General features: G+C 40.5%; 1 protein-coding gene across 10 annotated transcripts in view; it reads left to right on the forward strand.

Annotated features, from left to right (window-relative positions):
* The window catches only part of HMBOX1 (homeobox containing 1), a 128,854-nt gene that overhangs the window by 59,781 nt on the left and 41,258 nt on the right, over positions 1 to 27,815 (forward strand). For all 10 annotated transcript variants that reach the window (XM_051614387.1, XM_051614392.1, XM_051614395.1 and 7 more), the window contains 4 exons: positions 4,312 to 4,791; positions 6,710 to 6,795; positions 15,830 to 15,940; positions 22,995 to 23,148. In XM_051614387.1, the coding sequence (XP_051470347.1) occupies positions 4,312 to 4,791; positions 6,710 to 6,795; positions 15,830 to 15,940; positions 22,995 to 23,148 (831 nt within the window). The remainder of the gene's footprint in view (positions 1 to 4,311; positions 4,792 to 6,709; positions 6,796 to 15,829; positions 15,941 to 22,994; positions 23,149 to 27,815) is intronic.

Raw genomic sequence — 27,815 nt, forward strand, 5'->3', positions numbered from 1 at the left:
AGAAAAGTATATGGAAATGGGAACAAAATCAAGATCACCAATAAGAAGTATGTCAGATGCAGTGTATGCTGTGTATGTAAGTATAAGCAAAGCAGTTTTTACATCTGTGTATGACATTAATCAGACCAGCAGTAAGATACTTTATCTGACTTTCTTTTGAAGTGTTGAAAAATTCTGCAGAAATTATCTAAAAGGGTTGGAGGGCTAGAAGAACACTTCGTGTGGACAGACAGACGTGTCGTTGTTCTTGGTTTTGGCTTTTTTTCAAATTGCCAGCATTTTCCCAGTGATTGTGTTGAACATAGTATAATGGATCTAATTTGACAGTAGGTTTCTTACTCTGAGATTACTCTCTGCAAGCCTTTTAGCAGCAGTCCACAGATTAACAGGACTCTGTAGAACACAAGTTGGAAGTCATTGAATTCTTACGTCAAAGGATGGCCTTGTCCAGCAGCCCTTGCATCCCTGTGCAATTGAAATTACTGCACGTGTACACTAGAGCCACACTGTATCAAAGTGGGATGAACCTGAGGCCAGATCACTTTCCCACACACAGCCACGTGCAGCAGGTCAGCCATTTATTTTGCATATAAGCACACAGGAGTTCATTACATGTAATTCACTAGTAGTTCGGTAAAGGATACTTAGGATTTGCTAAAGGATCATGTTAATTCACTAAAGGATATTAATTTGGCCTGAGAATCTAGATATGGAAACTCAGCCCTGACATTTTAGACAAATTAAGGATTACACCCAAATTTTAAAGGGAATGACTGACCATGGCAACAAACTGCTGCAGGGAGTGGTAAGATCTGTTTTGCTTGACATTATTTAAGCCATCTGGAAAGTCATGCTTTTGTCAGATACGAGTTTTTTCAGTTCACAGAGCCAGAAGAACAAAAGTTTTGGGTTTCTAGGTCTGTGACAAACTGGAAAATAGATAATCTAAAGTATGTTTTGGTATTAAACATTGAAGAGTAAGCATGTGCAAATTTTGAATAGAGGTGATTCTGGGTGGAGATTCTAATTTATTAAATCCTCCAGTTGAACAAGTACTTTGAGCATATGACACTTGGTGTTGACAGATAAATGATATGAGAAATATAGGTTAAAAAAAAGGGGAGGGGTTATCTCTAAGGAAAGGCAAGCTGACATATCTAGTGAAAACCACCTTAAGGCTAGATGTTTAAGAGGAGATTTTCTATTAGAAAACTATCTACTTGGAGCTGACCAGGGAGGGGGATGAGAGGGGCTTTCAGGCTCTACAGGAGTTTGTGGTGTGAGTCAGTAAGTCAGTGTCACATTTCTCCCTTCACAAAGCTTGGAGAAAAAGATTGAGCAGCCCTGCCTCCCCCAGTGCAGGGGCCAAACCTAGAACACAATGTCTGTTTCCAGATGCTCCTTGTCAAGCTCTGAACGTCTCAGTCTGAGATGCAACTTCCAATTTTTAGTTGTTACAATTCTAGTCAGTTGCTAGTCTGCTGCTGCATTGGCTGCTGTGCCCTCCTTTTAGTAGAGTAGTCTGGGTGCTTGTCTTTTAAATTTTAAAATGGCTTGTACGTTTTCAGTAATCAATTGTCCAAAGGACAGCACATTCCTGTTAGACCAAAGCATTTATATGGCTGTAGTCCGTCTGTCTTCTAACACAGTCATTTTCTTGGATGGGAGTCATCCCCTTGCATTGTCCTCCTCCTTCCTTCTCCCATGTATAAAATGAAAGGGGCTCAATATTTTTGCTTGATGAGGGCAAAGACAGCAGCTTCTTCTAATTTCTGTATTTTGCAGGCTGCAAAGGCCATTTCTGTGGATTCATGCATCCTGGCTTTGTAGCACCATCTCTGAACCACTACACTGTAGCTACAGCTCTACTAAGCAAGCCAGTTAGTGCGGTTCTTTAGCCCCAAGGTCACTAGACCACATCCCTGCTACCAGACATTCTTAGCTTTGAGACTCAGTGGCTGGATCCAGAGTGTTGGTAGTTTCTGCTCCATGAAAAAGGCTGTGAGTTTGTCAGGAGTGCACTGGTTGTGCTGGACCAAAACTGTGCCAAAACCAGTTACAGTCATTTAATAATACTGGGGACAAGTGTGTGTAGATCCTACGGTGCCACTTCCTGGGCACTATTTAATTTATTAGTATTGTCATGGCTGTACCATGTGTCTCAAGGATAGACCTGTTCCCATTGCCTAGCAGTTGCATTTTGTAACTCCCCTGAAGAGACTCAGTCCCTCGCGACACCCCCAAAACCTATGGGCTTGATTTACTTTGCTGTGATCCATGTATGTGACAAAAGACTAAATACAGAGAATCATAGAATCATAGAATAGTTAGGATTGGAAGGCACCTTAAAGATCATCTAGATCCAACCTCCCTGCATGGGCAGGGACACCTCCCACTAGACCAGCTTGCTCTAAGCCCCACCCAGCCTGGCCTTCAACACTGCCAGGGAGGAAGTATCCACAGCTGCTCTGGGCAACCTGGGCCAGTGTCTCACCACCCTCACAGCACAGAATTTCTTCCTAATGTTTCATCTCAATCTCCCCTTTTGCAGCTTTAAACCATTCCCCCTTGTCCCTTCACTCCATGTCCTTGTAAAAAGCCCCTCCCCAGCTTTCCTGTAGCCCCTTCAGGTCCTGGAAGGTGCTCTCAGGTCTCCCTAGAGCCTTCTCTTCTCTAGACTGAACAACCCTGACTCTCTCAGCCTGTCTACATAACAGAGGTGCTCCACCATCTGATCTTCGTGGCCTCCATTGGACTCACTCCAACAGCTCCTTGACCTTCTTGTGTTGGGGGCTCTAGAACTGGACACAGTTTTGCAGGTGGGGTCTCACAGGACTGGAGTAGAGGGGAATATTTGCCTCCCTTGACCTGCTGGCCACGCTGCTTTTAATGCAGCCCCAGATACGTTTGGGCTGCAGCAATACAACAGTTGAAGAAGTTCTATCGCTCTGTGCCAGTGCAGAAATGGAAATAAAGAGTGATCTTCAAAGTTTGTGGAAAGAAATAGCCAGCCCTGTCCCTGAAAGGTCTCAAATGATCATGACAGCCATCATCCCTCTCAATTTTTGTAGGGTACTTGGAATTCTTGACTTTCTTGAGGCTGCTGTTTGTCTGCTCTCGCTTGTAGGGCTTGTACATTAGCTCTGTCATATCTCCGGGAGTTTGAGTGATCTCTTCACTGTGCTGTCCTGCAGGAATTGTAATAAACCCTTGACTCTTAAGAAGATTTACAAAAAGGATGGAAAATGCCTTGATCTCTTTGCCAAGTTCTGTCTGCCCTTCATGTGCCATCCCTTCTTCTCAAAATCTTGAGTTCTGAAGGAGGTGATCTTGTCATTTGTATGTCATTTAGGTCTGTAGTGAGGAGATTTAAGAAGGAAAAGAGATTGAAGGGAGCATATTGCATTTTTTTCAGTTCCATTTCTGGGCTTTGCAGAAAATACATGTTCATTGTTCTGGCACCTTGGGAAGTTTAGGAGTTAAAAATGCTTTTGATGAGCCACCATGGTGACTGAATTACATGGAAGCCTGCCTTTGGAAGGGAAGAGGCTGTAGATTTTATTTCTTTAAATGAAAGCTCGGTAGTAATTGGATGTGCTGCACTTTTCTTGTTAGGGCAGGAGACCTGTGACAACACTTCCAGGTTCAAAAGTTACAAACTTCAGAAATCAAACTTCAGAAATAGGACTTCAGTAAAATCAACTATGGTCCTACAGGCCACTAGAATTTCCGCTAGGTGTGTTTTTATCTTCCTTTTTTTCAAGGTAGCAACAAAAATTTAGGGCAGCTTGAACTTTCGCTCTTAAATTTCGAAAGAGTTGAGATTCATAAATCTCACATTGTAACTGGTTAAAACTTCTTCAGAGAAACCCAATCTCTGGCCTCAACCTAGCAGTTTTGGAATCTGGCATTTCTATATGGTGGATACTTAGCTATGGGCAACATTTTGTCTGAAATCAAGTTGCAGCTTTAATTACTGAGCAACCGCTGTCTCTCTGTAGCAGCAGTTTATCAAAAGCTAACTGGAGTACTAACTGGAGGTTTCTTGTAGAAGGTGTATGAAGTGCTAGTAGAAGAGAGAGATGCTATTTGAGCACTTCAAATAAGCCCATTTGCTAAATAATGAGACCAGCATTCATAGGAGGTTGCCTGCTGAGCTTGTTGGGAGGTGGTCTGTTCCACTGCCAGCTCCATCATGTGTGTGTCTTACATTTTTGGATCAGAATCTTTCCTGTATCTAAGGTACTTTCCATGTACCACAAAAAACTCTTGAACTAAAGTATTTGCTTTTACATTTTACCTTGTTTTCAGTCTGCTGGAAACCATGTCTCACTACACAGACGAACCAAGATTTACCATAGAGCAGATAGACCTGCTTCAGCGCCTGAGACGTACAGGAATGACCAGACATGAAATCCTACACGCACTGGAAACCTTGGATCGTCTTGATCAAGAACATAGTGACAAATTTGGAAGAAGGTCTAGCTATGGAGGTGGCTCCTACAGCAACAGTACCAACAATGTCCCAGCATCTTCCTCTACAGCTACAGCTTCAACACAGACCCAGCATTCTGGGATGTCCCCATCACCGAGCAACAGTTATGACACCTCCCCACAGCCTTGCACTACTAATCAGAATGGGAGGGAGAGTAACGAGAGGTTGTCTGCATTCAATGGGAAGATGTCACCTACCCGCTACCCACTTGCAAACAGCTTGGCTCAAAGGTCATACAGTTTTGAAGCTTCTGAAGAGGATTTGGACATAGATGACAAAGTGGAAGAACTGATGAGGTTAGTAGAAGTCTTTTTAAAAAGTTTGGAAGGTGCCTGCTCTAATAGTGAAAGGTATTACCAAGAAAGCAGGAACTGCTATAGACAGCTGTTCTACTGCTAGTTCCCTAATGGTCACTATCTCAGTACCTCTCACCTGCCTCTCAGTCTTGTAGGTAACCCCTGGCTTTGTGTGGGTATCCCAGTTTGTTCTACCGTTTAAATATTTTACCCATGCTGTCCCAAGTACTGAAATTGATGTTAGCACGTTAATTTTTCTCCCTACTCTCATTCAGAAGGCTTCTGTCAATTCACATGACTCTCCCTCCACTACTTCATACCAGTTGGTATTTCCTTCCATATATAGGAGGAGTAGGGAATCTGCTTGCTTAGTGCTTTCCATTGGTATCTGCAGTACATGGATGTTATCTGTTTATAGTTTGTGGTAGGGACTGACTCTCCCTGGGATTTGCAGTCTGCAGATTGGTGTAGGAAAATACAAATAAGAAGCAGGAGTCTTCAGTGAAAGCCAGTTGGTTTGTTTTGTTGGGTTTTTTCTCGACTGATCTTCCTTTACTTTTAGCAGCTTCCTTTTTGGCATTACAGCAAAGATGAAAGGAGGAGATTATACCCGTGAGGATGAAAGTCAGAGTCAGTATGCTTGATATCAACAAGAAACAGGAAAGGCCAAATGTCTTGAAACAATTTTGGTCATAATGTTGAGATGTCTGTTTTTCCCCCAAATGCAACATTTATGAAGTACCTCTGAGAGAACTGGGGTCCAGAATGAAAATATGTTTTGAAGTAGTTTGGAGATTTAGGGTAAAGGTGTGGCTTCTGGAGGGGGGGGATTAGAGGTAAGCAATAAAAAAAGCCGATCAACCTCATTTACTGTTGGCGGCAGGATGATGGAATAATGCAGGAAGGTGGTGAGCATAGCAGTGTGCAGGTGTTCCCATTGCTGAAGTTTAATAATTTCTTTGAGTTGTGGGTTTGTGTGCAGTAAGTCTCTGGTAATGCTTTGGGTTCTTATTTAAACTGAAACTACTTTCATTTGCAGGCATATGGAAGATGAGTGTTGGGTACAGAAATAAAAATGAACCCACAACATAGCATTTATTTTGCATTTACATTTGCAAGCTTGAATCTGCCTTGAGTGCTGCTGGGGCAGGAGGGGAGAAAGGAAAGGGAAATTACCAAATAATAAAGCCTAATAAAGTCTGATTTTAATTGTCTGCCCTTCTCAGGAAGGGAGGGAGGAAGACGAGGGAAAAGTAAGCTTTTACTGCAGCTTAACTTTGCTGCGTATCTCAGTCCCTTTGCAACCTCCAAATTACTTTCTTTTTAGCCCAGCGTTAGTCCCTTCTGAACTATCTTTGCACACCTTGTAAAAATCGTACAAGGGCTTTAAAAAACTGACAATTGTTTATCCAGTGCAAGCTGTGGACTAAGGAACTAGTGGTGGGGGGACAGAGGTTGCAAAATCTTCTCTCCTTTGGGTCATTTTGTTGAAAGGTTGGAGAAGGTTTGTTTATGTATATTCATTTGTGTAGCTACCAGTGCAGACCCTGCTATCCTTTATTTTTTATTTTTGTGCCTCGTTTTTATGACTGAGGTTTTTATGCTGGTATGAGAGATTTATTCATCCCTGTGTAATGAAACTTTGTACATTCCATATGGCAGTGCTGCACCTAATATGAATTATATAGGACGTGAGTCATCCGTTCTGCTGCTAGGGTACTTTGATCAAACGTGACACTTGTTAAAAGAAGTGTCCACTGCTGAGGCATTTGGACAATTTTAATGCCTGCCTTCCCCACTCCTCGTCCCCTAAATAAAGGAACTAAGGCCATTTTGTATCTTCAAAGTGCACTTTGGGTTCTCTGTCTTTTTGTGTGTTCTTTTGTTGTTTTTGTTGTTGTTGTTGTTGTTTTGGTAGGAGGGACAGCAGTGTGATAAAGGAGGAAATCAAAGCCTTCCTAGCCAATCGGAGAATTTCCCAAGCAGTTGTTGCACAGGTAACAGGTAAGAGCTCGGGGAGGCCTTTCTTCATTTTGGGAAGCTGTGTCTAACTGCCTATCTGTGCATGGTGCAGATGTTGGAATACTGCTTGGCTTTCTGCATTGCAGTGCAGATCTGTCAGCTTAGTCATGATAATGTATGCCTTTGATTTAAGACCCATTGTCCCGCACATCATGGAACTTCCCCAGTGAATCACTTTTTCTTTTTTTCTTTTTTTTTTGTGGCTTGTGCTAGCAGATTTTATTTTACAGCATTATAATAAGCCCAAAGTTCTTATCTTAAAATGAAAATGGTTTTCCCTAATTCTTAAATTGTTGGTTGAGTGCAGCAAATAGATGCATATCTGCATCTCTGTGTATGGAGAGAGAAATGTAATATGCATTTATATTATAGAATGTAGGAATAATCAGGAGGCACAGCCATAGCTGGTATCACTACATCCAGGAGTCAGATTCTAGTAGGTTGAAGTTTTTCAGTCACTTGCCTTTGTATCACAATGAAAATCAGATGTGAGGTTGAGGGGATGACCTCAGCTTTTACCTAGAAGGTGAAGTAGTTCTCTTTTCGCCCTCTCTTGTGTGCCTTCTCTCTCTAACATTCAGGACAAGTGAACACACTGCAGTGATACCACTTCTTCCTTGGGTGTGTTTCCAGAGCTTTACACAAAGAGTAACAAATTCTTACTGGTGCTCCAAGGGGTGGGGTGCTATTAGTTCTCCTTTACAGCCTGACACTGCTTGTCCCCAAGAGGACAGCAGTTTGCATATTTAAGATGAAAACTTGATGATAAAATACAGATAGCTCAATCCCATGATATACCTATAACATTTACTCATTTTTAAATCCAAGCTTAAATAAAGATCTTGAAATAGATAAAATTTAAGGTTCCTTGATGACTAGGAATGCTAAACCCAGCAGGAGGGAGGTTGTTCTTTTATGATATTTCCAGTATTTGAAATGTCATAAGAACCCATCTGTCTGGGAGATCTGGATTTACAGACAAGCTAGTAGTTTAGGGAGGCAGGCAGAAAGGCTTGAGCCATGGAGCCAGGAATTACTTCCATGTCTCCAGCTCTTCTCTGTGATCTTGGGCAAAATTTGTTGTCCCTCTCCAGTTTCAATTTTGTCTGTAAAATAATGAGATTAACATTTTGTACAATTTCAGGAATGTTGTTAGTCTCATGAGATGTTAGTGTAAGTACTCCAAAAATTAAATACTAAGCCTAGTTGCTTAAATTGTATCCAAACTGTGAAGTTTAGGTAGTTACTGGATCACTCACTTTTCTTTAGTCCTTACCTGAATATAGTCCTGGAGTAGCCCATCTTCTAATTAACCTGTTTTATGGGAGCAAACAGAAAATATTCCAACTCCAGCATCATTCACATCTACCAGCAAGCCAAACTAGCTTCCCCTTCAATAAAAGTACTGCAAACACAAAAAAAACTGTAGGAGAGTATTTCCAAAACAAGCCAGCATTTTTATTTCAGTCAGTGGGACTTACTACATGCAGGGCTGTCGGATCAGGATCACCACACCAAGTCTCAGACAGAGTCTGTATCAGTAATGATCAGCTGATCTAATGGTAATTAGCTAAATGTCTCAGTGCATGTCTTGATACCCCTGCAGGCAGACTGTAGCAAAGTCAAGACCAGCCTCTTCACACCCGATCATTTTACTCCTTCCATCTTCAGTCTGCTCTCTTCGATTTCAGCTGTTAAAATAATTAAGTCGGCATTTAGGCTTCGGGAGCTTTTTATTGTCTTTGCCAAGTTGTTCCTCCTGTGAGTAAATGGCACTATCTACTTCATACATGGTTGAGTAAGTTTCTCAGCCATCCCACTCAACCCTACTGTGTAACATGGGGGAAATCTGCAATGCATGCACACTGATCAGAGTACATACCACTGGGTGTCTCTTTCTAGCCTGTCAGTGGGACAGAACGAGGACTGAACCAATGACACTATTATTATCTTATTTTCAAGCCAAATCAATGGGAAACAAGGTAAACGTAAAGGTTAAATGGCAATGTCTTTTTGCAGCTGACCCAGTAGTTTTTCCATGGACCTTTCAAATGAGAAAAGTAAAATGTTACATGTGATGCAGTTCCTCAAGCTGAGATGGCAGCAAGGCTTGCACTGCTCTGTGACACACCAGCCTCTTCCACCCCTACCCTTTGCAGTTGAACTGTGTTATCCTCCATACGCTTGGTGGGAAGGTCTACAGGAGCAGATTCATTGCAAATATAACCCATAGCCTTGTGTAAGCAGATGTGTAGTACTTATGTGCCTCTGCTAAGTATATAGTTACGGCTTATCTGAAAGGAATAGTAAATCTTAAAGAGATGTTTGAGCACCAGATTAAAGAGTGTGCTCAGCACTACCAGGGAGAAACATCAACTCCTTTCAAAAGCACAGCGTGGTGAAGAGTGACTGAAAATAGCTCAGGACAGAGATCCAGAGCAAAAAGCATGTGTACCAGGGCTCTCACCTCCAGGGTTGTCTTAGGCCTGATGAGTGCTGGTTGACTTGCGTATTCTTCAGATGTATCCAACGTGCCTTCCCATTCAGCTGTCAAACAGGGTCCCAAGGAAAGCCTGGAAACCACTTTTTGTTCATTACAACAGCAGTTTGTATAGACAAGGGTAATGCTTTGCAGAGTATATGTTTCCAAATGGTATCAGTATTTACAGGCTAGTCTTACTAGTCTTTACAAGTCTTACTGGAAAAGCTGTTCTGTAAATAATTCAGTACTCCAGGGGAAAAGTAGATAAATAAAATCCAAATAGATAAATAAAATCCACTGTAGCAGATGGTGTGGGGAAGGACCATAAGAGTGTAATGATACCTTTTCAGAATACTGTTCAGCCTCCAGTGATCTGTGTCTTAGGGTCCTCTTTATTATATTGCACATAGAGGTGGAACCCTGTTCTGGCCAACAAAGAGGCTGAAAGGAGGTGATTCTGCAAGAATAGATCAGCACCCCACAGAGGCTGGTGTGTTTGCAGCCTTCATCACCATTCGCTGCAATACAAATATAGCAAGCTGGTTCTGGAGGCCACAGTGCAGATGTTGGGCATATTTGACTTGCCCATCCACTGGCTACCACCGTGCATCAGCTGGAAGTAATTTGTTTAGCACTTGAAATAAATTCAGAATAGTGTGACTTCAGCTTTTAACGTTCATCTTTTCTGCTCCAGGAAGAGAGTAATCTCTTCTGCCTCAGGAGGCAAGAAAGAAAGAAAACAGATAATTTATGGCTGGCTCTGTCTGGGAAGAGAGAGTTGGTTGGCTTGGCTACCCAATACTGTCAACTTTTTAATCTCTAGCAATTTATTTACTACCCTAAAAAATTGTATGTGTCTGCATGCAGTAGGGAGGGGTGAATGGCATAGAGGGAAGGGAGTAATAGTGCATCTGAACAGAGTGATACTAGACCTTTAGCTAGGAACCTAAAACTTTGCTTCCTTTTCTTAGCTATGGCTGGGTTTGAAGTTGGGCAACTTGAACATGTAAGTGCTGAACTTTAGCTAAACCAGTGTATTTGCATGTCTTCAAATTGCAGGTCTTGGATTAGCTCATCAAAGAGGGTAATGTTTCCCCTGTGCTAACCACCGTATTTATCCCCATTCTCTATCTTGGTTTCTGTCCTTGGTATGGGAACTTCTACTGCAGTCTCTGCCCCTTGAAACTTCAGTTGCTTCCTATTTCACTAATTCTTCAAGGCACTTGAAATTTTATTCAGAAATGTATTTCTGGTATTTCTCATCTTTATTCTAATATTGCAATGCACTTAAAAAATACACTTTCCCACATCAGCCACAAGCCTACAAAGCACACTGAGCAGCCTTGTATTTACAGGCTCTGCAGGAGTATATGGCTTTTCCTTTTGTTTTTCTTGTGCTGCAGGACAAGGGGATAGGAAGTGACAGAGAGGGAGGATGCTTGAGAGAGGGACACGGAACTGAAGGTTCAAGTTAGCTGTTGCAGTAGAAGAATTCTTTAGGCTCTCTCAGTTGTTACAATATTACCAGAAACATTAAAAGTCATTTAGGTAATGCATGTGACATGGAAAATTAAACCTGGATGACATTCTACAAGACTGCCTTTTGTATTGAGACGAGGGCAGACTGGAAAATAGTAACGGAGTATTAAACGGTGACTTCAAAATAAAGGAGTGATTGATAAGAAGCAAAAATGTAGCATAACACTTATTAGTGTTGGTCCTAAATACAGGAGCTGCTTTTTATAGAAACTTTTTAATGGTGTCTGTAATAAGATAAACAAGAAGCACTTGGGTTGGGCTCTGTATAAATAATCTCCTACTGATAAGAGAAATGACAGTATAAACAGGAGCTAATAATAGTTCCTGCTGAATTTCCTATCTTGTTATTTGAAGCTCCTTTTAACATAGCTGCAGCTTACTTGGGGGTAGGTATTTAGCCCTACATGTGGTGGGTGAGATGCTGAATTTTTATGAAAAATAATTCGGAAGTTGTGTGCTGTAATTTGCTTGAATTGCCACCAGAATTGTATCTGGGTACCAAGTAAGTTATGGTCAGAAGGCAAAGGATGAAGAGGTAAATGTAAACTTATTAAGAGATGCTGTCTCTGAGCTTCCAAATCTATATGGAGGGTGAGGGAAATGTTTTCAGAAGCTAATGTCTTTCTGTTATGTACTATGGTAGAGGAGAGAGGAAGGAGTATGCATAGATGAGCCCTTTGCAGCCAGCCTAAATGCTTTGATGAATGATGCTTCTGCAAGTCTTGGAAATATTACCTTTTCCATTTTTTACATGCAGGGAGTGAAGGAATAAAAAAAACCTTGCTTTCTTGAGGTCACAGTGGAAACAGTCTGTGGCAGAGCAGGAATTTGACTTTGTATTTCTCGATTCTTAGGCTAGGACCATAAAACCACCATTTGAAAAAAATAAAGGGAGCAACAATAAAATAAAGAGATCCATTAAAAAAACCAAACAAACACAAAAACATAACACACTGAGCTTTTCAGTGTGCAGTCCTGCTAACGCTCTTGATTATTCTGCTAGTACAATTCAGCCCTGTCCTGCTGTCTCTGTCTTAATGGGTAGGAGATCTTCAGGTCTTGGCTTTCTGTTATGATAAACACACAGCATCTAGTGCAGTGGAGGGCAGCCTTGAAGCACTGCTGTAAAGTAAATAAAATCCCTTAAGGTTTGGAAGTTACACACAGGGATGCTGAGCAAATGCAAATACAAACAAATGAAACTTAACTAGTTGCACTGCAAAGGGAAATCAGAAAATTACTGAATTACTGATCATCTGAAATGGCAAGAAGCTAGATTCTGAAAACATTTTCCTTCCCTTTTTTAATATATACTCATGACAACACAGGAAAAGATTTGTTTTTCTAAGATTTTAACCTTTGCAAGTTTTCTGTAAACAAGCTTTGCTAAATTGTTAGATGTCCTTTGCTAGCATGTATTATATGAATCTAGGACTTCACTTGCAAACTGAGGAACTAAAACATGTCAGTTACTTTCTTATCCAAATCAGACGTGTGCCAAGTGCTTCTAAAAACCAATCCTGAGAGAAACATTAAAGAAATGCAAAGTAGAGTCACTGAAAAAATCTACCTGTGAAGGTGAAAACCAGTTACCAAAGACTTGATAAATAGCAGTTTTGAGGTTGTGAGCGGATTTGTACTGCAGATATCAGTTGCCTTCTCTTGATTATGTATTTTGCCATTTCTTTGGTGTATTTGAAAGGGAAACTTGTTCTCTAAATAGTTTGTTTTAGGAGAGAGTGGGGCTGGCCAGAAGAGTATGCATCTACTATCATCTCCATTTTGTTTGTAATTAGGAAGTGTAACCTGCTGTGGGAAGGAGTGGTGTGTTACCCAAAAATCGGCATTTGAATTGCTAGAATCCTTGGTGATTACCACTTCTTTCATCAGTATTTTCTGTGGGAAAACTAGTTGTGCTCATTATGATGTGTTCCTTTCCCTGCTGATGCTAAGCCCAGAGGATGGCAGTTTTCCTTGAGGTCCGTGATTCAGTTTGAGGGTGAATTTCCTCAAGACAGCTGGATTTTCAGTACTCCAGAGAACTTACTTCATTAATCTGCTTCTGGCAGCAGGATGATTTCTTTTTTCCTGCCAGTGCAATTTCCTAAAGTAGCATGATTACAGACAATGTGACAGGATGATACTGGTGACAGTACTAGTCATTGTCCCTATGAGTCAACAGTGTAAAATCCACTTGAAATGCAAAAACTCTGACATGACAATTTGGGGGGTGGTTTGTTTTTTTCAATTGAACAGAGTGAAGAATGCGTTTGTGGTTAAGACACTGTGCTAGGATCTAGGAGATCCTGCTTCAGTTCTTCTGCTACTGACATTGCATGTGACCTTGAATCATGTGGCCTGGAATATACAGTTTTGAGGCCTCTAAACCAAGTTGAGGGACAGATTAAATATATTGTGTATCTTAAAAAGAGGAAGAGTTATATAGGTAGAGAAAACCTTTAAGAAGCTCAGCTGTCATTACAGATCTCTGAAACAAGGAGAGAAAATAATAAAAACCAGAAAAATGATAGTGGGGTCATCCACTGCTTTCCTATGACCAAAACCAGGATCAGCTGCCTGATACATTACCTGGGTTTGCAGGAGGGCTGTAGAATTCTGCTAGCCAAAGGGCAAAATAGGCTGTGGGCTTTTTGCTGATGCAAAGATATGCTATGGACTGCAGTGCCATTCATGAGATAGCACAGTCAAATAACAACATACTGAGAATTTATGGTGCATTAATCGAATCTGTACATCTCAGTGTCCTTTACAAAGCTCCATTTTGCAGAAGCAACTTTATGAACTGCGAAGTCTCGCAATGAGTCAGATGTGGACATGGCAATACACAGCTTGAATCTTTTGGCTTCTGCTCCTTTGCTTTGTCTCAAGCACATTGTCTGAAGTGGCCAACATCTGTACCACTTTATGACAGTATCAGGCAGCCTCTTGAGCAGAATTTGGATTTTCCACTATACGACTCTTGTTGAAAATACTTCATCTCTATTTATAATTTTTATCTAATAACACTTTGCATTTGTATCTTACATTGTTATTCAAACACTCAACAAACACTAATTCACTGCAGTAAGTGTAAGTGGTCTGTAGTAAACAAGTAAATTAATAGTCCTGTTACCCATTGATTAATAGGAGCCATGCAGCCAAAAGCAGTGAGACACAAACATTTGTGTCTCACCGCACTGTGTTAAAGAAGTGGCTTTTGTAAATCATAATAGTAGGTGAAGAGGTGCAAAAAACCTGGTCTTTTTACTGGCATCTAGGTTGTATGATTTCAGCTAGAATGAAGCCTTGTTTTGGGCCAGAGGGTTTTAGCAACTTACATTAACTTCTTCTGGTATTAACTTGTATGCTTCCACAGTTACTTAATGTAAACTTGGCAGAGTCTAAGGTTTGTGTTTGGTTGAGTAATACCACTTCCCTAGTACTGTAAATTCAATTATATATCCCAGTGTAGGCCCTGGGGGTAGTCAACTCTTGACTGCCCCAGCTGTTTCTAAACTCTTTCAGTTGTGGGGCAAAGGCAGTCTCTGGGAATGAGTATTAAGATCAATAGATGCTGGAGAAACAACCCAAACTAAGGTATGGTTTATGGGCAGAGCTTTGCTGAATAGCAGTAAGCTTCTGTGCTTGAAACAAAATACACCTATCTCTTTTCCCCAGGATAATTAAAACTTCATAGGCTCTGGAACTCTGTTAAGGAAGAACAGTTAAGAGCATAAACCCTGTGATTTTAAAAATCTGGTTTGAGTAAACCCACCTGAGAGTCAAGTTTAATCATTCTAAAGTTAACTAGCTTCAGTGTTCAATGAAAAAAAAAAAAAAAAAGCATAGTAAAACCCCCATATTAGATGTGATAAAACTACAGGAGGTTGTTCTTCATGAGTGAAATATGATTATGAGGTCTTATAAAACCTTGATGCATCTCAAGAGGGGAGAGGTAGTTCAGTTTGTATGTGAAAACTCACCTTCTACCTGCCTCAGTATTATCACCAAGCAGGTGGTGGCACAGGTGGTATTCAGCAGTATCTTGTTACTTGGAGTACCTCCTAAAACTTCAGCACTCAGGAGAGTTTAGATGTTGTTAACCCTTTCTGGTAGCTTAAGAGCCTTGTAGAAAGCACACAGAGTCATCTTATCTGAACTACTGCTTCAGTTATTCAGCAAACTGTATGTTTTTTTTTTTATATTTTCAGTTGAACCTACAGTTCACCTACTAGTGCACTTTTTAAACCCTTGCTTTATTTGATTCCTCTCCTAATAGTTTCTTTTCCCTTTTTGCATTGGTCCTACTTTCAGTGTCATGTTTTGGAAATAACTGTATTGACTTCTAGGGTTTTTTTCTCTTTTACTGTTTTCTTCCTCTAAAAAGTCTGGAACTTTTTGTCCCTTGTCTGAATATCTAAAGCTTGAATCCTGCTTTGCTGACAGGCAGCTGCCTCTCTGTGTTGTTGTCTGGCTGTTTTTATAGCTGCTGATAGTTGACTTGCTCCATTTCTGTGCTGATTTGATCTATATCACATAAACTTTCTATGTTTGTCTCCATTCTTGTTCAAGCATTGAATGATAATTAACTCCTAAGTATAATTATTGATATATAATAGTGGATAAGGGACTTGATCCTGTTTCACTGAATCCTGAAGAAATTTAAGAATCAGGGAAGTTGTGGACAATTAAAGTCAGTGGTAGATTTGTCTTCCCAGTTTGTACCCTCTTTCCTTGTAGGTTGGTTGTGCTGGTTCCAGGATGCACCTTCTGCAAGGCTGCAAATAACAAGAGGGAGAAGTTAAAGTAGTTTGGGTTGGGGAGGGAAGCTTGAACCCTACTTTTTGGAACCTACAGTGGAACAATTGCAAGTTCCTGGGCATTGTAAGAAGATATCTTTTATCAGTATATAAATCACTTTAAAATGTTTTAAAAAGAACAAGTTTTCTCTTCCTCTTTCTTTTTTTTGTTTTGTTCTGTTCTGTCTTTTTACAGGTATCAGTCAGAGCCGGATCTCCCATTGGCTGTTGCAGCAGGGGTCAGACCTGAGTGAACAAAAGAAAAGGGCATTTTACAGATGGTACCAACTTGAGAAGACAAATCCTGGTAAACAAATACAGCCTAAACATCTCCTGCTGTTTTATTTATGGAAAAGAAGCCTTTTGTCACTGATTTTTACTATCACTGATCATTCACTTCATGGTGTGTTTGTACTGTAGAAGTGTTCCCTCTGACCAGTTTACTTTTTAGCATGGTAGGAGCAAATCTGTGCTTTGCAGCAGATGATCCAGAGCTGACTCGTCCATGGCTGTCTGTCCAGCTTCCTCAGTCACAGTTACATGCTTGTCCTCTCCCCCTTAGCTAAATCTGGGAATCAGAAGCAGTCAGTGAAGCTGTAGTCCACTTACATGAAATACATGATGAGGCTCTTAAGAATGAAGAAATAGAAACCATTAATAATGGCTGCATAATGTCAAGTTGCAGCAAAACCCCCTACATTGCGGTAGAGGAGAACTTTAGGAAAACTTCGGAAGTTTTTGGGTTGGATCTCAAGCTTATGAATGGGATGTTTATAGTTACAGTGATAAGTTGGAGATACAACTCTCGAATCCTACCTGTTTCTCCAAGTCTGAGAACAGATCTTAAAGATCAAAAGAGAAGTAAAGCTCCTCATTATCTTATGAGCAATCTTCAGAATCACAGTTGAATTAATTTCCTTGCATTGCACTTCTCCATAGATGTTGTTTGACCACAGTTTGCATTTTTCCCTTTAGCAATTTCATTGTAAAGATCAAAATATTTACATTTAATTTCCTTTAAACAGTGGCATGATTAAATTAACTGTGTGATTGTTTGAAGGAATTTAAGACTCAGGTTCTCTAATATGAATTTGGCTTCCATATCTAGAAGCTTATTAAGAAAAATTCCAGTGAAAACAAATCCTCAAAACTTTTTCTTTGTGTGTAAGCTGAAAATTAAGAAGCTCCAGCTGTCAGCTGGCCTGAGAATACTTTAGCTTAAAGTTGGGTGGGTTCAAAGCCACAGCAGAGCTTGTCCTTTCTGTTAAGCATCTAGAAAATATCTTTAAATAATGAAAGTGCCAAGGGTTGTGAGGTGCTGGCAAGCTGCGGGGATCACCAAGAAGCCTTGATTTTGCAGTGGCTGGAATTGTGATATTAAGGATCAGTGAAGTTACTGGATTCAACTGTTCAATATGTGCTGCTTTGGAAGTCTAAAGTTGTACCCTATAAAGTAACTCTCAGCCATTTCCCTTTAATGGCAAGTGTTGCCTCCAAGGCAGTGGAGAAAAGTGGAATGTTTTTGGAAGGTATATTTTGGAAAAAACCCAGAAGTCTTCTCCTAATGAGAAGACTCAGTGGAGTCTTTCCGATAGCCATGCATCTTGTCTTTCCAGTATAATTTGGAGCTGTTTAAAAAATAGTATTCTGTGCTGGGATAAGAGAAGCCTTGTCAAACTTAGCACTAATATCTTTACTTCTTAACCTTTTTTCTTTCCCCATATCCACAAGCTCACATCTTGTTTGTCCTTTTGCTCTTGAAGTACTGAAGGATAGAAGACTAGAAACACTGGAGGTTATGACTTAAATTTAAAGTGTATAGATGTTAATCTCTACTTTTCTGACATGCTGCGTTGCTGAGGTCTTGCTCACTTTTCGTCATACACACCTAGAAAAATCTCTTGGAAGAGTGATTGTTTGAGTGTAAGCTTTTTGCAGGAAATAGATCTTATACAGCATTTTTAGAAGTGTAAAAGGCAAATTTGGCTCTACTGTGTATGCCAGTGGATTATTTGGGTGCACTTCAATTCCGTTTAGAACCACATAACATTTGGTTTCTTTTTAGAGGCTGAGGTGAAGGGAGGAATGGTCTGTTTTCCCCACAGCTGTTGGAAATGTCTACTGGAGGAAAATGGTTATATTATTTAGTGTAGGATAATCCACTGCTTTTTTGCCATCTGCTATACTGCAGGTCAGACTGGCTAGCCAAGAAATAATTAACATGCATATGTGCAAGTGCATACAGTGTATTAAGGAAGGTACCAACATTGCCTAAAGCATCCTGGATTTTGGAGCATAAGTTTTGGATGCTGCGATTAGTAGACTTGAGTAGCTGTTCTGCTGCCTTCTGAGTCAGAATATGAGGAAATCAGTAGAGCTTCCTGCCATGTTCACAAAGAAGTGATGTACTTTCTGGACAGTGTAAAAGACTGTCCTCCTTTGAAGAAACTTAGAGATTAAATGACTTGAATGTGTTTTTCCTATTTGCTCACTTACTAGGAAGTGACGTTTCACTTTCTGTTATCATATATCCCGTCTTTAAGCTGCTGGGAATCTCAATCCTTCTCCATTGAGTGACAGTCAGGTCTCTTGGTGCAGAAGCCACCTACGTGTTTGAGCTACTAATGGACAAAGTGAGGTCTTTGGAAACTTTTAGTTCCCCCATTTCTTTAATTCCTTATTTTGGAAACTGGATCTTCAGAATAAGTCCCATTTTCTAACTGAGTTTTTATATGTAGTAATAGGAGGAAAACGTTTTTGGAGGTTTTCCTTCAAAAAAACAGTTTTGAAGAACTAGGACACCAGATATAATCAATTTATGAACTATGTAGAGAAAGAGTAGTTGTTTCATTGAGGAAAGGACTGGGGATCACTTGGCAGACCTGTAATCTTTCCTTGACTCTGCCAGTTTTTATGTATGACTCTTAGCAACTGATTTCACCTTTGCACCTCACTTTCCTGTCTCCTAGATAAAGATGAGACCATATTGCTGTGTATAACTTGCCAGCCTTGGCTGTAAGGTCCTCATAGCAAGGACTCTTTCACTATGCTTATATAGTGCACCCAGCCAGGAGTTTCTAATGTACGGGTCAAAAGATAACTTATAAATACCTGAAAAGATATTTTCTTTTTATGTTTTGAAATGTATAATGGTGCTATTTAACACTTTAGATCACCCTCAAGTGGTCCTGCATCTGCTAACCAAAGAACTTGGTGTTGTGGAGCCTTAGGGCAGTTTTGAGATTTTGCTGCTGTTGAGACATTGCTAGGTGTTGCTCCTATATAGAAGAGACTCAGTAATTCCATCATGTTTGTTATTTGCCAGCTTGCTTTGGCATCTTAAATATGCTGTTTGTTGTTCCCTTGGTTTTGATTGCTTATTTGCATTGTAGTTTCTGTATCTCTTCTATCTTTGGTGGAGGATGTTCAGGCAACAGCAAAACTGGAACGTTCTGAAAGAGACTTAAGTTACATGAATCAAGCCCCCCCCCACACACTTTCCCTGCTATATGCCATAATCTTGCTCAAAATATTTCTTGATCAATGTTTTCGTGGTAGGAATGATGTTAGAGTTAATAGCAATGCCTCAAATTCCATGTTACTTGTGATTGTATACTTTTTTCTGGAAACAGTTGCCAATTAGGGTGAAAGGCATTTTTTTGTTGAAGGGAAGAAGTCAGTACAAATGCTTAGTGTTTGAAAGGTCTTTAATCCAATTATTAAAGGTTGCTTTTCATTTAGATCAGGCTTTTTTTTTTTTTTTGGATAGGCACCACATCTCCAGTGTTTTGTAGAGGACTGAGAGCATTTTGGCAGTAGATAAATAGTATATGTTTCAGAAGCCAGTATATGAGTGCATAGAGTCCTATAATGTACAGATTTTTTTTTTTTTTTCAGAACTCATGGGTTTTGAGTAAATAAATATTTCCTTTTACATTGGTAGCTGTTAGCCTGATTAGTTTGGCTGGCACTGGACCTTGTTTGTTGTAACTTTAGCATGTCTTTTGCCTCTGTGTACTGCAAACTGGAGCTGGCACCTAGAAATGATGTGTTGAAGTTACAGATGGATACAGACTGCTTCCAGTCTTCTGTACTAGGAAGGCAGCTGTGGTCACCTTGGAGAAAAACATGTGCTTTTCCTTCTTGAACAAAAGGTAAAAAGAAAGGTAGCTATTATCTAGATGTAGGATCTCTTGTGTCATTCCCATGGTGGTGGTTCTTTAACTATAAAAGAAAAGCTTACCAAAAAAATTGTTAAAAATCAGGGACTGGATATCCCACGAGTTTTTCACTGGAAATGTATTGTTGATGATTTACTGTTTTACAGAGCTGCAGAGAAAATAGTCCCTGCACTGATGCTTTGCATCCAAGCAATGAGCTCTGTGGGGAACCTTTTGCTGTTCAGGCAGCTGATTCAAATCCAGCCTGTCTCAGTAGTAACTGAAAGGTGTTTATCATGTGATCTCAGGTCAGTCTGGCTAAAAATAAAGTGTGACATCTGTTCCTATCAGTGTAATTCCTGATAGGTACTTGCTGCAAAGGCTTGCCAGGAAACAGTTTCTTGGAATTGGGAGATGGCCTGCGGCTTCTCCAACCAATTCTGCACATCACCCCTGTATGGCCCGAGACATGTGATGTGGATCAGCAATTGCATGTGACGCTCTTAAGAGCAATGCTTTTTCTTCAGTATATTGTCTGGGATGTGCTGAGAGAAGGCAAGCCTTTGCCATGAGAAATTTTGAGCCCGTAGATAGCTGCAGTCCAGCTGGAAAGCATCGCTCTTGCCTCCTCTCCCCAAAACCCACCTGCAGCATCCCCGAAGTCCTACCGCACATTTGAGAAAATACTGGCTTGCACAAAGAAAATTCTGTGTTGCTGCAAAAGTTACTCAGCACTGGCAGGCAGTGAGAAATGTCACTTTTCATTTTTCTGTGCGAACGGAGTTCTTCCCAGATGGTTCACCTCTATATCCCTTATAGATGTCTTGCTTTTTGATTCATATACGAAGATGGAAATCTCATACTCCTTTTGCTCTGCTCATTTTGGTCAAGAGAGAAGTTACATTTCTGAAAAGCTGTTTGAGGGGGTTGTAGAAAGAATCTGACCCAGTAACTAGGATGTAACTTACTAAGCTGCAGAGAACTGGAGATGGCTGGTGAGAAGACTGCAGTGAGGCGTTGGAATAGCAGAATAAATAAAATCCCCAAGTGCTCACTTAATTGAAAGGGATGAAGAAAAGCTCCATAATTGCCTTATCAAGTGTGGCAGTAGTGCATAGATCCACCACTTTTGCCATTCATACATCTAAACACATTTGGGGCCTCTGTACATTCAGATGCTTCCATTTTATGTATTTGCAAAACCAGTGGTGGTTATTTGTAATTTTCAGCATACTTCTCCCTTACTTGGTGCTGATAATGATCATACCTGATAGAAGAGAGTACTAGGTAAATGCATCTAGCAAGGCTACTAAATATAAAAAGCATCTTAAATTCAGTAAGTGAATGTATCAGTAGTAGGAGCAAGTTTATGCTTTAAATGCAGATTTTTTTTCAAACTTTGTTTGAAAAATCTCAAGGAAATTAAATGGAAGCACTCTTAGTGTTAGGCATCACTGATCTTTGTATACTCTCCCTGTGAAATGAAATCATCAGGAAGGGGAAGTATAATGCTAAGACAATGCAGGAAAAGATAATTCCTTGTGCTGTTCTCTCTCTGCCTCTTTTTAATATTTTTTTAAAAACCTTGTTTAGTTTTTGAAGTATGTTTAAAGCCTAGCAGCTTGATACTGACCCAGACCCCTAAACTGTGCAAATACTAGAAAGAGTAGATAAGAAACTTTCCTGGAAATGGCCTCCAATAAATTGGCAATACAAGAAACATTTTATGCGTCAGTAAAACTAAATTATCCATGTAAGCTTGTTAGTTGAATAATAATAAGAGTTGCTGTTGATTGTGTGCATAAGGCAGAGATTGTGGGCTTCACTTCCTATAGACTTCTCCTGGGTAAAGTTTTAAAATTATTTTTGACTTCAATACCCAACACAGATGCAAGCCTCTGACAGGAAGGAAAATACTCGTGCCTTTCTGGAAAGGGACACAGCAAAATGCATAAATAGCTAATTTCTTGCTTTTTAACTGTAGGAATTTGTTAATTGTTTAAACTCTTACATTCCCTTAACCCTTTTACTCTGTTTTAAATTAAATAAGCAGTATTGTTTAACTAACATCTTATGTTTTTATTATTAAATCCTAAGCATTCTGAGCAAGTCTGTGTACCAAGAGGGATTTATTCTCTCAGCCTTGCTTTAATGTGTGCACAATGCTGTATTCCTCCTAGGAACAGAGCTGCCTGCTTCTCTTGTATCTACCCAGGTTGACTGAGTGCATGAATCCAGTTGAGTTTGGTATGAATAGGTGGTGACTTATCTTTCCATATGACTGTTTGTTTTTTTTTTCATTTGTTTATTCTTTGCACATAAAAATAGCTGTTTCTTCCCTCCAGGGGAAGTCACTGAGCACAAAGCTGTCCTTCATAACATACCCTGTTTTATGTACTAATGTCCTATACCAGGTTCCCATCCTCACCAAGGGATATATGAAAGATCAGTCTCCCAGTGTGTTTTGATTTATCTTGTTTTATTAACTGAGAGGCTGTTGTGGAAAGAATCGGGGGTAAGTTTCAAAGGGCCTTTCCTTAAGGCATGGTGCCAAGTCCTGTCTCTCGCTTGATGCTTTCCAGCAAAGGCTTCTTGAAAGGGGAAATATATCCATAGAAAGGGGGACAGAGAGGAAAGGTGCAGTGTTAATCTGCTTTCAGTGACTTTTTTCAGACAACCTGACATTCACGAGCCCATGTTTGCACAGGTCACGGGGTGTGTTTATATAGGTGGAGCTATTTCAAGTTTAGTCAGCTCTTCGGACACATTGAAATACCTTTGGTATAAATTTACATTTTGCTTCCTGAGACTGTTGTACAATTAAATAGAATCCTGCCATTTCCCATATTGTGGCAGAAGAGGTAGCAGTGCAACCAAAATAAATCCCAGCTGGACATAGCTCACCCTTCCTGTGAGACACTTTCCCTCTTGATGAAGACAGGACAGCTTTTCCTAAGAGGCTGTCAGCTCATCTATGCCTCCCTTAGATTTCCACGGTCACCTGATACTTCTCTGGCTTGGAGGTTGGGGATCGGAACTCTAGCCGACTTCATGTATCTTTGAAGTGTCTTTTTTTTATAATGCTTTACTTTTTTAGCTTGAATGGTTTCATCATCTGTCTTGTCTTTTTTTCATGAGCAGGAGGGAGAAAATGGGCATGATTTTTAATCCAGTAGGAAACACACTATTTATTATTCTTAGGGGCTACGTTAAGCATGCGACCTGCTCCTATCCCCATAGAAGAGCCAGAATGGAGACAGACGCCTCCCCCAGTCACAGCTACCTCTGGGACCTTCAGACTACGGCGAGGCAGTCGGTTCACGTGGAGAAAGGAGTGCCTGGCTGTTATGGAAAGGTATGTCACTTCTGGGTTATGGAGATGGGCATTTTAAAGCCAATACAAGTATCCTTTTTCCTGCTCTGGCAAACACCAGCTTCGTTTTCATGGGTGTGCTTTAGCATCATGCAAGTTAACAACAGTGTAATAATTTGATTCTCAATGACAGAGAAGGAGTAGGTATTTCACCCTTTTTGTTTTTTAAAAAGATGTTACACTCCTCTGGACAATATCTCATTTTTTGTAGCCTCCAAGACATCTTGTCCTGAGCTCAGTCTGAGAATATTGGCATTTAAATCTTCCTTCGCTTTTGTAGAAACCTTTCCATGTAGCCTAATCCAAACTCTGTCTTGGTGGGGTTCTACACACTCTTTACATTTTACATTTCTGCTTTCCCAATTGACTTACTTATTTACTCATTTGTATTGTACTATTTCATAATTGATACTGGCATTTCAGCAGCACTATAGTTGTTCAGGATGCAGAACTTTGCCTAACAAGCAATAGATTCCTTGTCCAAAAAGGCTCTTACAACCCTTTTACATGAGCTGGGAACAGTACAGAGCAAAGTGGATCTTTCAAATACATATGCAGAGTGGCAGGTGATCATTATAGCTCCCAGCTCTTCAGTCCTGCAGAGATGGAGCACTCTCTGAGCCTGGTCTCCTGTCTGCCTGTGTGCTTTGCCTTTCCCTCTGCTTACAGTAATGTCTCTTTTGTGGATAATATTGTGTAATAGAAAAGGGCTAGTGAACTCAAACATAGTTTAGGGATGAATGCTTATTTCTGTTCAGGGCTAAATGGCTGGGAGGAGTTTTCTTCCCCCCGAGAGCATGAGGAGCCTCCTTTCCATGAAAGCACCAGATGACTCTGTGTGTGCTACACTCCTCAGTTTTGCAACTCCCTTGATTCCTTTGCCAGCAGATTTTTAGGATATGCTTTTACCCTTTCTGTAAAGCTGTTCTTTCCTTTGGCTTGAATGAGGGTCTTTGAAACTGATTAGGAGCAGTAGAGTGTCTCCTTTTGCCTCAGCTAAGACCAAAATACCCAACTCCCTCATAGACCCAAACCTTTTTACACATAAGATGGACAGACACACTTCTGTGTGGCCACAGCCATCACAAGGTCTTTGCAGGGCTGAGACCAGTAACTAAGCATTCGTTTCCATCTCTCGTCCTGGCACTGCACTCAAGTTTTCAGGTTTGGCTCAATGTCAAAAGAAATAATGTAAATGTTTGAAATCTGTTCTGCTTTGCTAGACCAAAATAATGCAGAGTCAGTTGGTACAGGAGACTCTTGTTTTCCTAGTGGCCCCCTCTAGGTGAGCAGTACAATGGGCAGTATAGGATCTTAAGCACTTTAGAGTGCTTGTATGACTGTCCTGATTGCAGTATGTTCAATAACAGAAATGCTACAGCTCCATCTCCTTATTAATCCTCAGTGTGTCAAATATTTAGATGCTCTGAAGTAGGATTATGGCTCTTTGGATATGGGTGTTTTCCTTCTTGGTTCCTGTCTGGCCTAAAGTTTGATAACTGCTCTTATTTGCTGTTTGAACCATGGTAGTGCCTTAGATTCCTTCATGTTAGGTGCTGTGGAAACACAGCAGAAAGCGAAGGCTACACAAGCAGGTACTACCCTGTCCTCCTTCAGATCTCTCCTACAACTAGTCTCTGCTGTGACACTCTAAAAGTCAGACAACTTTTAATGGTTTCATGTGTGTGTCTTAGAAGATGAGATTTGGTTTAGTGTATGGAAAGAAACAGGTCAGTGTTGACACTGGAAATAATCCAGTTGTGTATGCAGATGCATAATCACTTGATCTAGTTTTTCATTACTCTGTTCTTTTTCATTCTTTGTCTTGTTTGCTGTCTTTTCTTGTGCTCTGGAAAGTCTTTGCTGCTGGAATTTTCTTCTTAATCTGCTGGCAAATGGAGACTTCTGCCCCATTGCCTTAGTCCTGGCTTTAATATTAATTTACAAAGGTCTCGTTGGGTCACCACAATCACTGAAGTTTGCAGCCTTGTGTGTGGGTACTGGAAAGTGTGGCTGAGGAGTTTCATTTGAGGCAAGAACACAATTAAAGCTGTGGTAAAAGCTTTGCATGACAATCAAACTACACCATCAAGCACGCTGGGAATATGGTTGTTTAACTGTTACACTTTAATAGGCCTAGTTGAGCTGTAAGGATGAGCTGGTTTAAGTAACAAGTTTTGAAAGAGTGGCAGGTAAACACTCTCTTGGGAGCTCTAGGAAGAAGCTAAATAATTTCACTTAAAAGTCACCGGAGTCTTCCAGGCTTGTCTGTAACATGACTCATAACACCAGCCAGGATGAGTGTAAGCAGACTCCTGGCTGTCTGGCCTGAGCAGATCAGGTTCACTTGATGCCATAGGGTCAGGAATAAGCATTTGGTCCACTGAAATGGTGTTTGGTATTGCATGTGATTTGGTGGCATTTATGTGCTAATTTGCATTTCCCTCTAAAGGATTAAGTTTTAACTCTGAGGGGAGGTATTCTGCTCAGTTTAATGGACTATTTTCCCAATTAAATACAAATTTCATTGCATTCTGTTTGTATGTCCTGCAGCGTCTTGATGCGCTGTTGCTGCACACAGGGATTTAGGCACATGGTTTTGAGCTTTTTATTTGGGAACTTCATTAAAGTGCTTGTTCATCTAGACTTGTAGTTACTCAGCAATGAGAAATAGAAATCCAGAAGACACTTCCGTCCCACTGATCCAACTCATGAAGGCTATATGCAACTTTCTCTCTGGCTGCAAAAATGCCTCTGCCATGTGCAATTAGACCCAACTTTGGTGATTTAGTTAAATGCCTGAAGGTAAGAGGGTTCAATCTAGACCTAATGGAAACTCTTGTGTAGCTGATAAAGAGCTGCTTCTTCCTATAAACTTCTGAAACATTGCTGCAAAGCTGTATAAACATTTTTGGGGTGAGGATCAAAGTCTTGTGCTACTATAACTGCTGTAATTGTGGTACGTAATTTTGACTTGGATTCAGTTGGTAAGAAAATGCAGTCTCTAAAAGTCGATGTGTTGAACCGGCTGAGAGCACTTCAAGGAAAGAATCTAAATTTTATTGCAGAAATTAAAGATATTTGATTTGAGGAGCAGACTCTCCAACTGAAAATACTCAGCACCAGTCAGGATTTGCCCATTAGCTGAATGAGAATGGTGAGGGTTTATAGTGTCATGGTTTGACGGGATTGGCAATTAAACCAGGGACATCAATGCTCTCGATCCCCTCCCTCTCCCGCTCAGGTAGGGAAGGAGAGAGAGAATGAAGGAGAGAGACTTTCTGGATCGAAAACTTAACTAGGCAGCTTTAATTAGATACTAATGATAAAGGAAAAGATGTACAATGATATACAAGTATGTGCAAGAATGTGCAAAACCCTATTACCTCCCCCCACCCTCACCGACTCCTACAGCATCTCCTGAGCTGTGAGCAGTTCTGAAATGTCCCAGACCCTGCCAGAGAGCGGGGCAGAGCAGGCAGGAGCTGAGGGGAGAGTTACGAGGGTCAGGAATGCATGAGCCCAGGGATCAGCGGTGATAGAGAAACGGAGTCTTCCCCAGATGCCGGCCATGGGTGGAAGAGAAGGGAAGAAGCAGCAGGAAGGGGCTTGACTTCTGTGATCCCTGATCTAACACCAACCTTATGTAGATACATGGGATGGAAGACTTTGGTTAATTATGCCGTCTGTCTAGTCCACTCCTCCCTACGTGAGGGCTGCAGACACGATTCTTCTGCTCCCTTAGCAGCTGAGGCCCCAGATTCAGCAAGTAAAGCAGTGACCTTGGCTTCTCAGCAGTAACATAAACATTCCAGAGTTATCAGTTCAGTACCTGGAAAACTTGCTGCTAGTTAAAGAGTTCTCTAAAGGAAAAAAAATAAATTAGTAAAAATAAAGTTCGCTTCCTTCTGGCTTAAACCAGGACAAAGGGCTAGTTTTGGTTGTTTGTTGTTTTTTTTTTAAAAAAAAGGGAACAAAAACTCCAATGTAATACTTATTATATTGGGGCCAACCTGATAAAATTAAGATTATATTTAGGGCCAGCACATATATTTAAGTGGTTAATGTACATAAGTGTCTGTATATGGGATATGTGTATTAAAGAAACTAATTGGTTTATACTGGATTTTCAGAATGCTGCTTGTGGTTTCTGTAATTCAATTTTCCAGTCTTTACTGCTTTTTTGGAAATTCTCCCAGGGCAGTTTATTATTTGCTAGGCTTAGATTTCAGACAATAGATTCAGGTCCCTTTCTCTCTTTCTCTTATGTTTTTTTTTTGGTGGGTTTTTTGTTTGTTTGTTTGTTTGTTGGTTTTTTAAAAATATCTCTCTGAATATTTATGTTCTGAAGGTTAAGAGTAGCAGTAGTTCTAGAAAGTAAAGTTCTATATTTAACTGCAGACTAGGTGTGGTTCAGACAACTGCAGTACAAGCTCCCTCTTGCTGCTGTGCTAGTGATATCAACCTTGACCTGTTCTCTTCTTGAGCCTCCTGCTCATGAAATATGCTGAGTTTTGTGTGTGGTGATGTTGTCATGTGGTTTATCCTCCTTTGGGAACAGAGCTGAGACTATAGTAGTCCTTTCTGTGAAAACCTGAGGTGAAACTTGAAAGTCTGTTCCTGGTTCAGTTCTGTGTTCTTCTTCCTGA

This window comes from Apus apus, chromosome 3 (assembly GCF_020740795.1).
Source record: "Apus apus isolate bApuApu2 chromosome 3, bApuApu2.pri.cur, whole genome shotgun sequence".
In the NCBI taxonomy this organism is placed as follows: Eukaryota; Metazoa; Chordata; class Aves; order Apodiformes; family Apodidae; genus Apus; species Apus apus.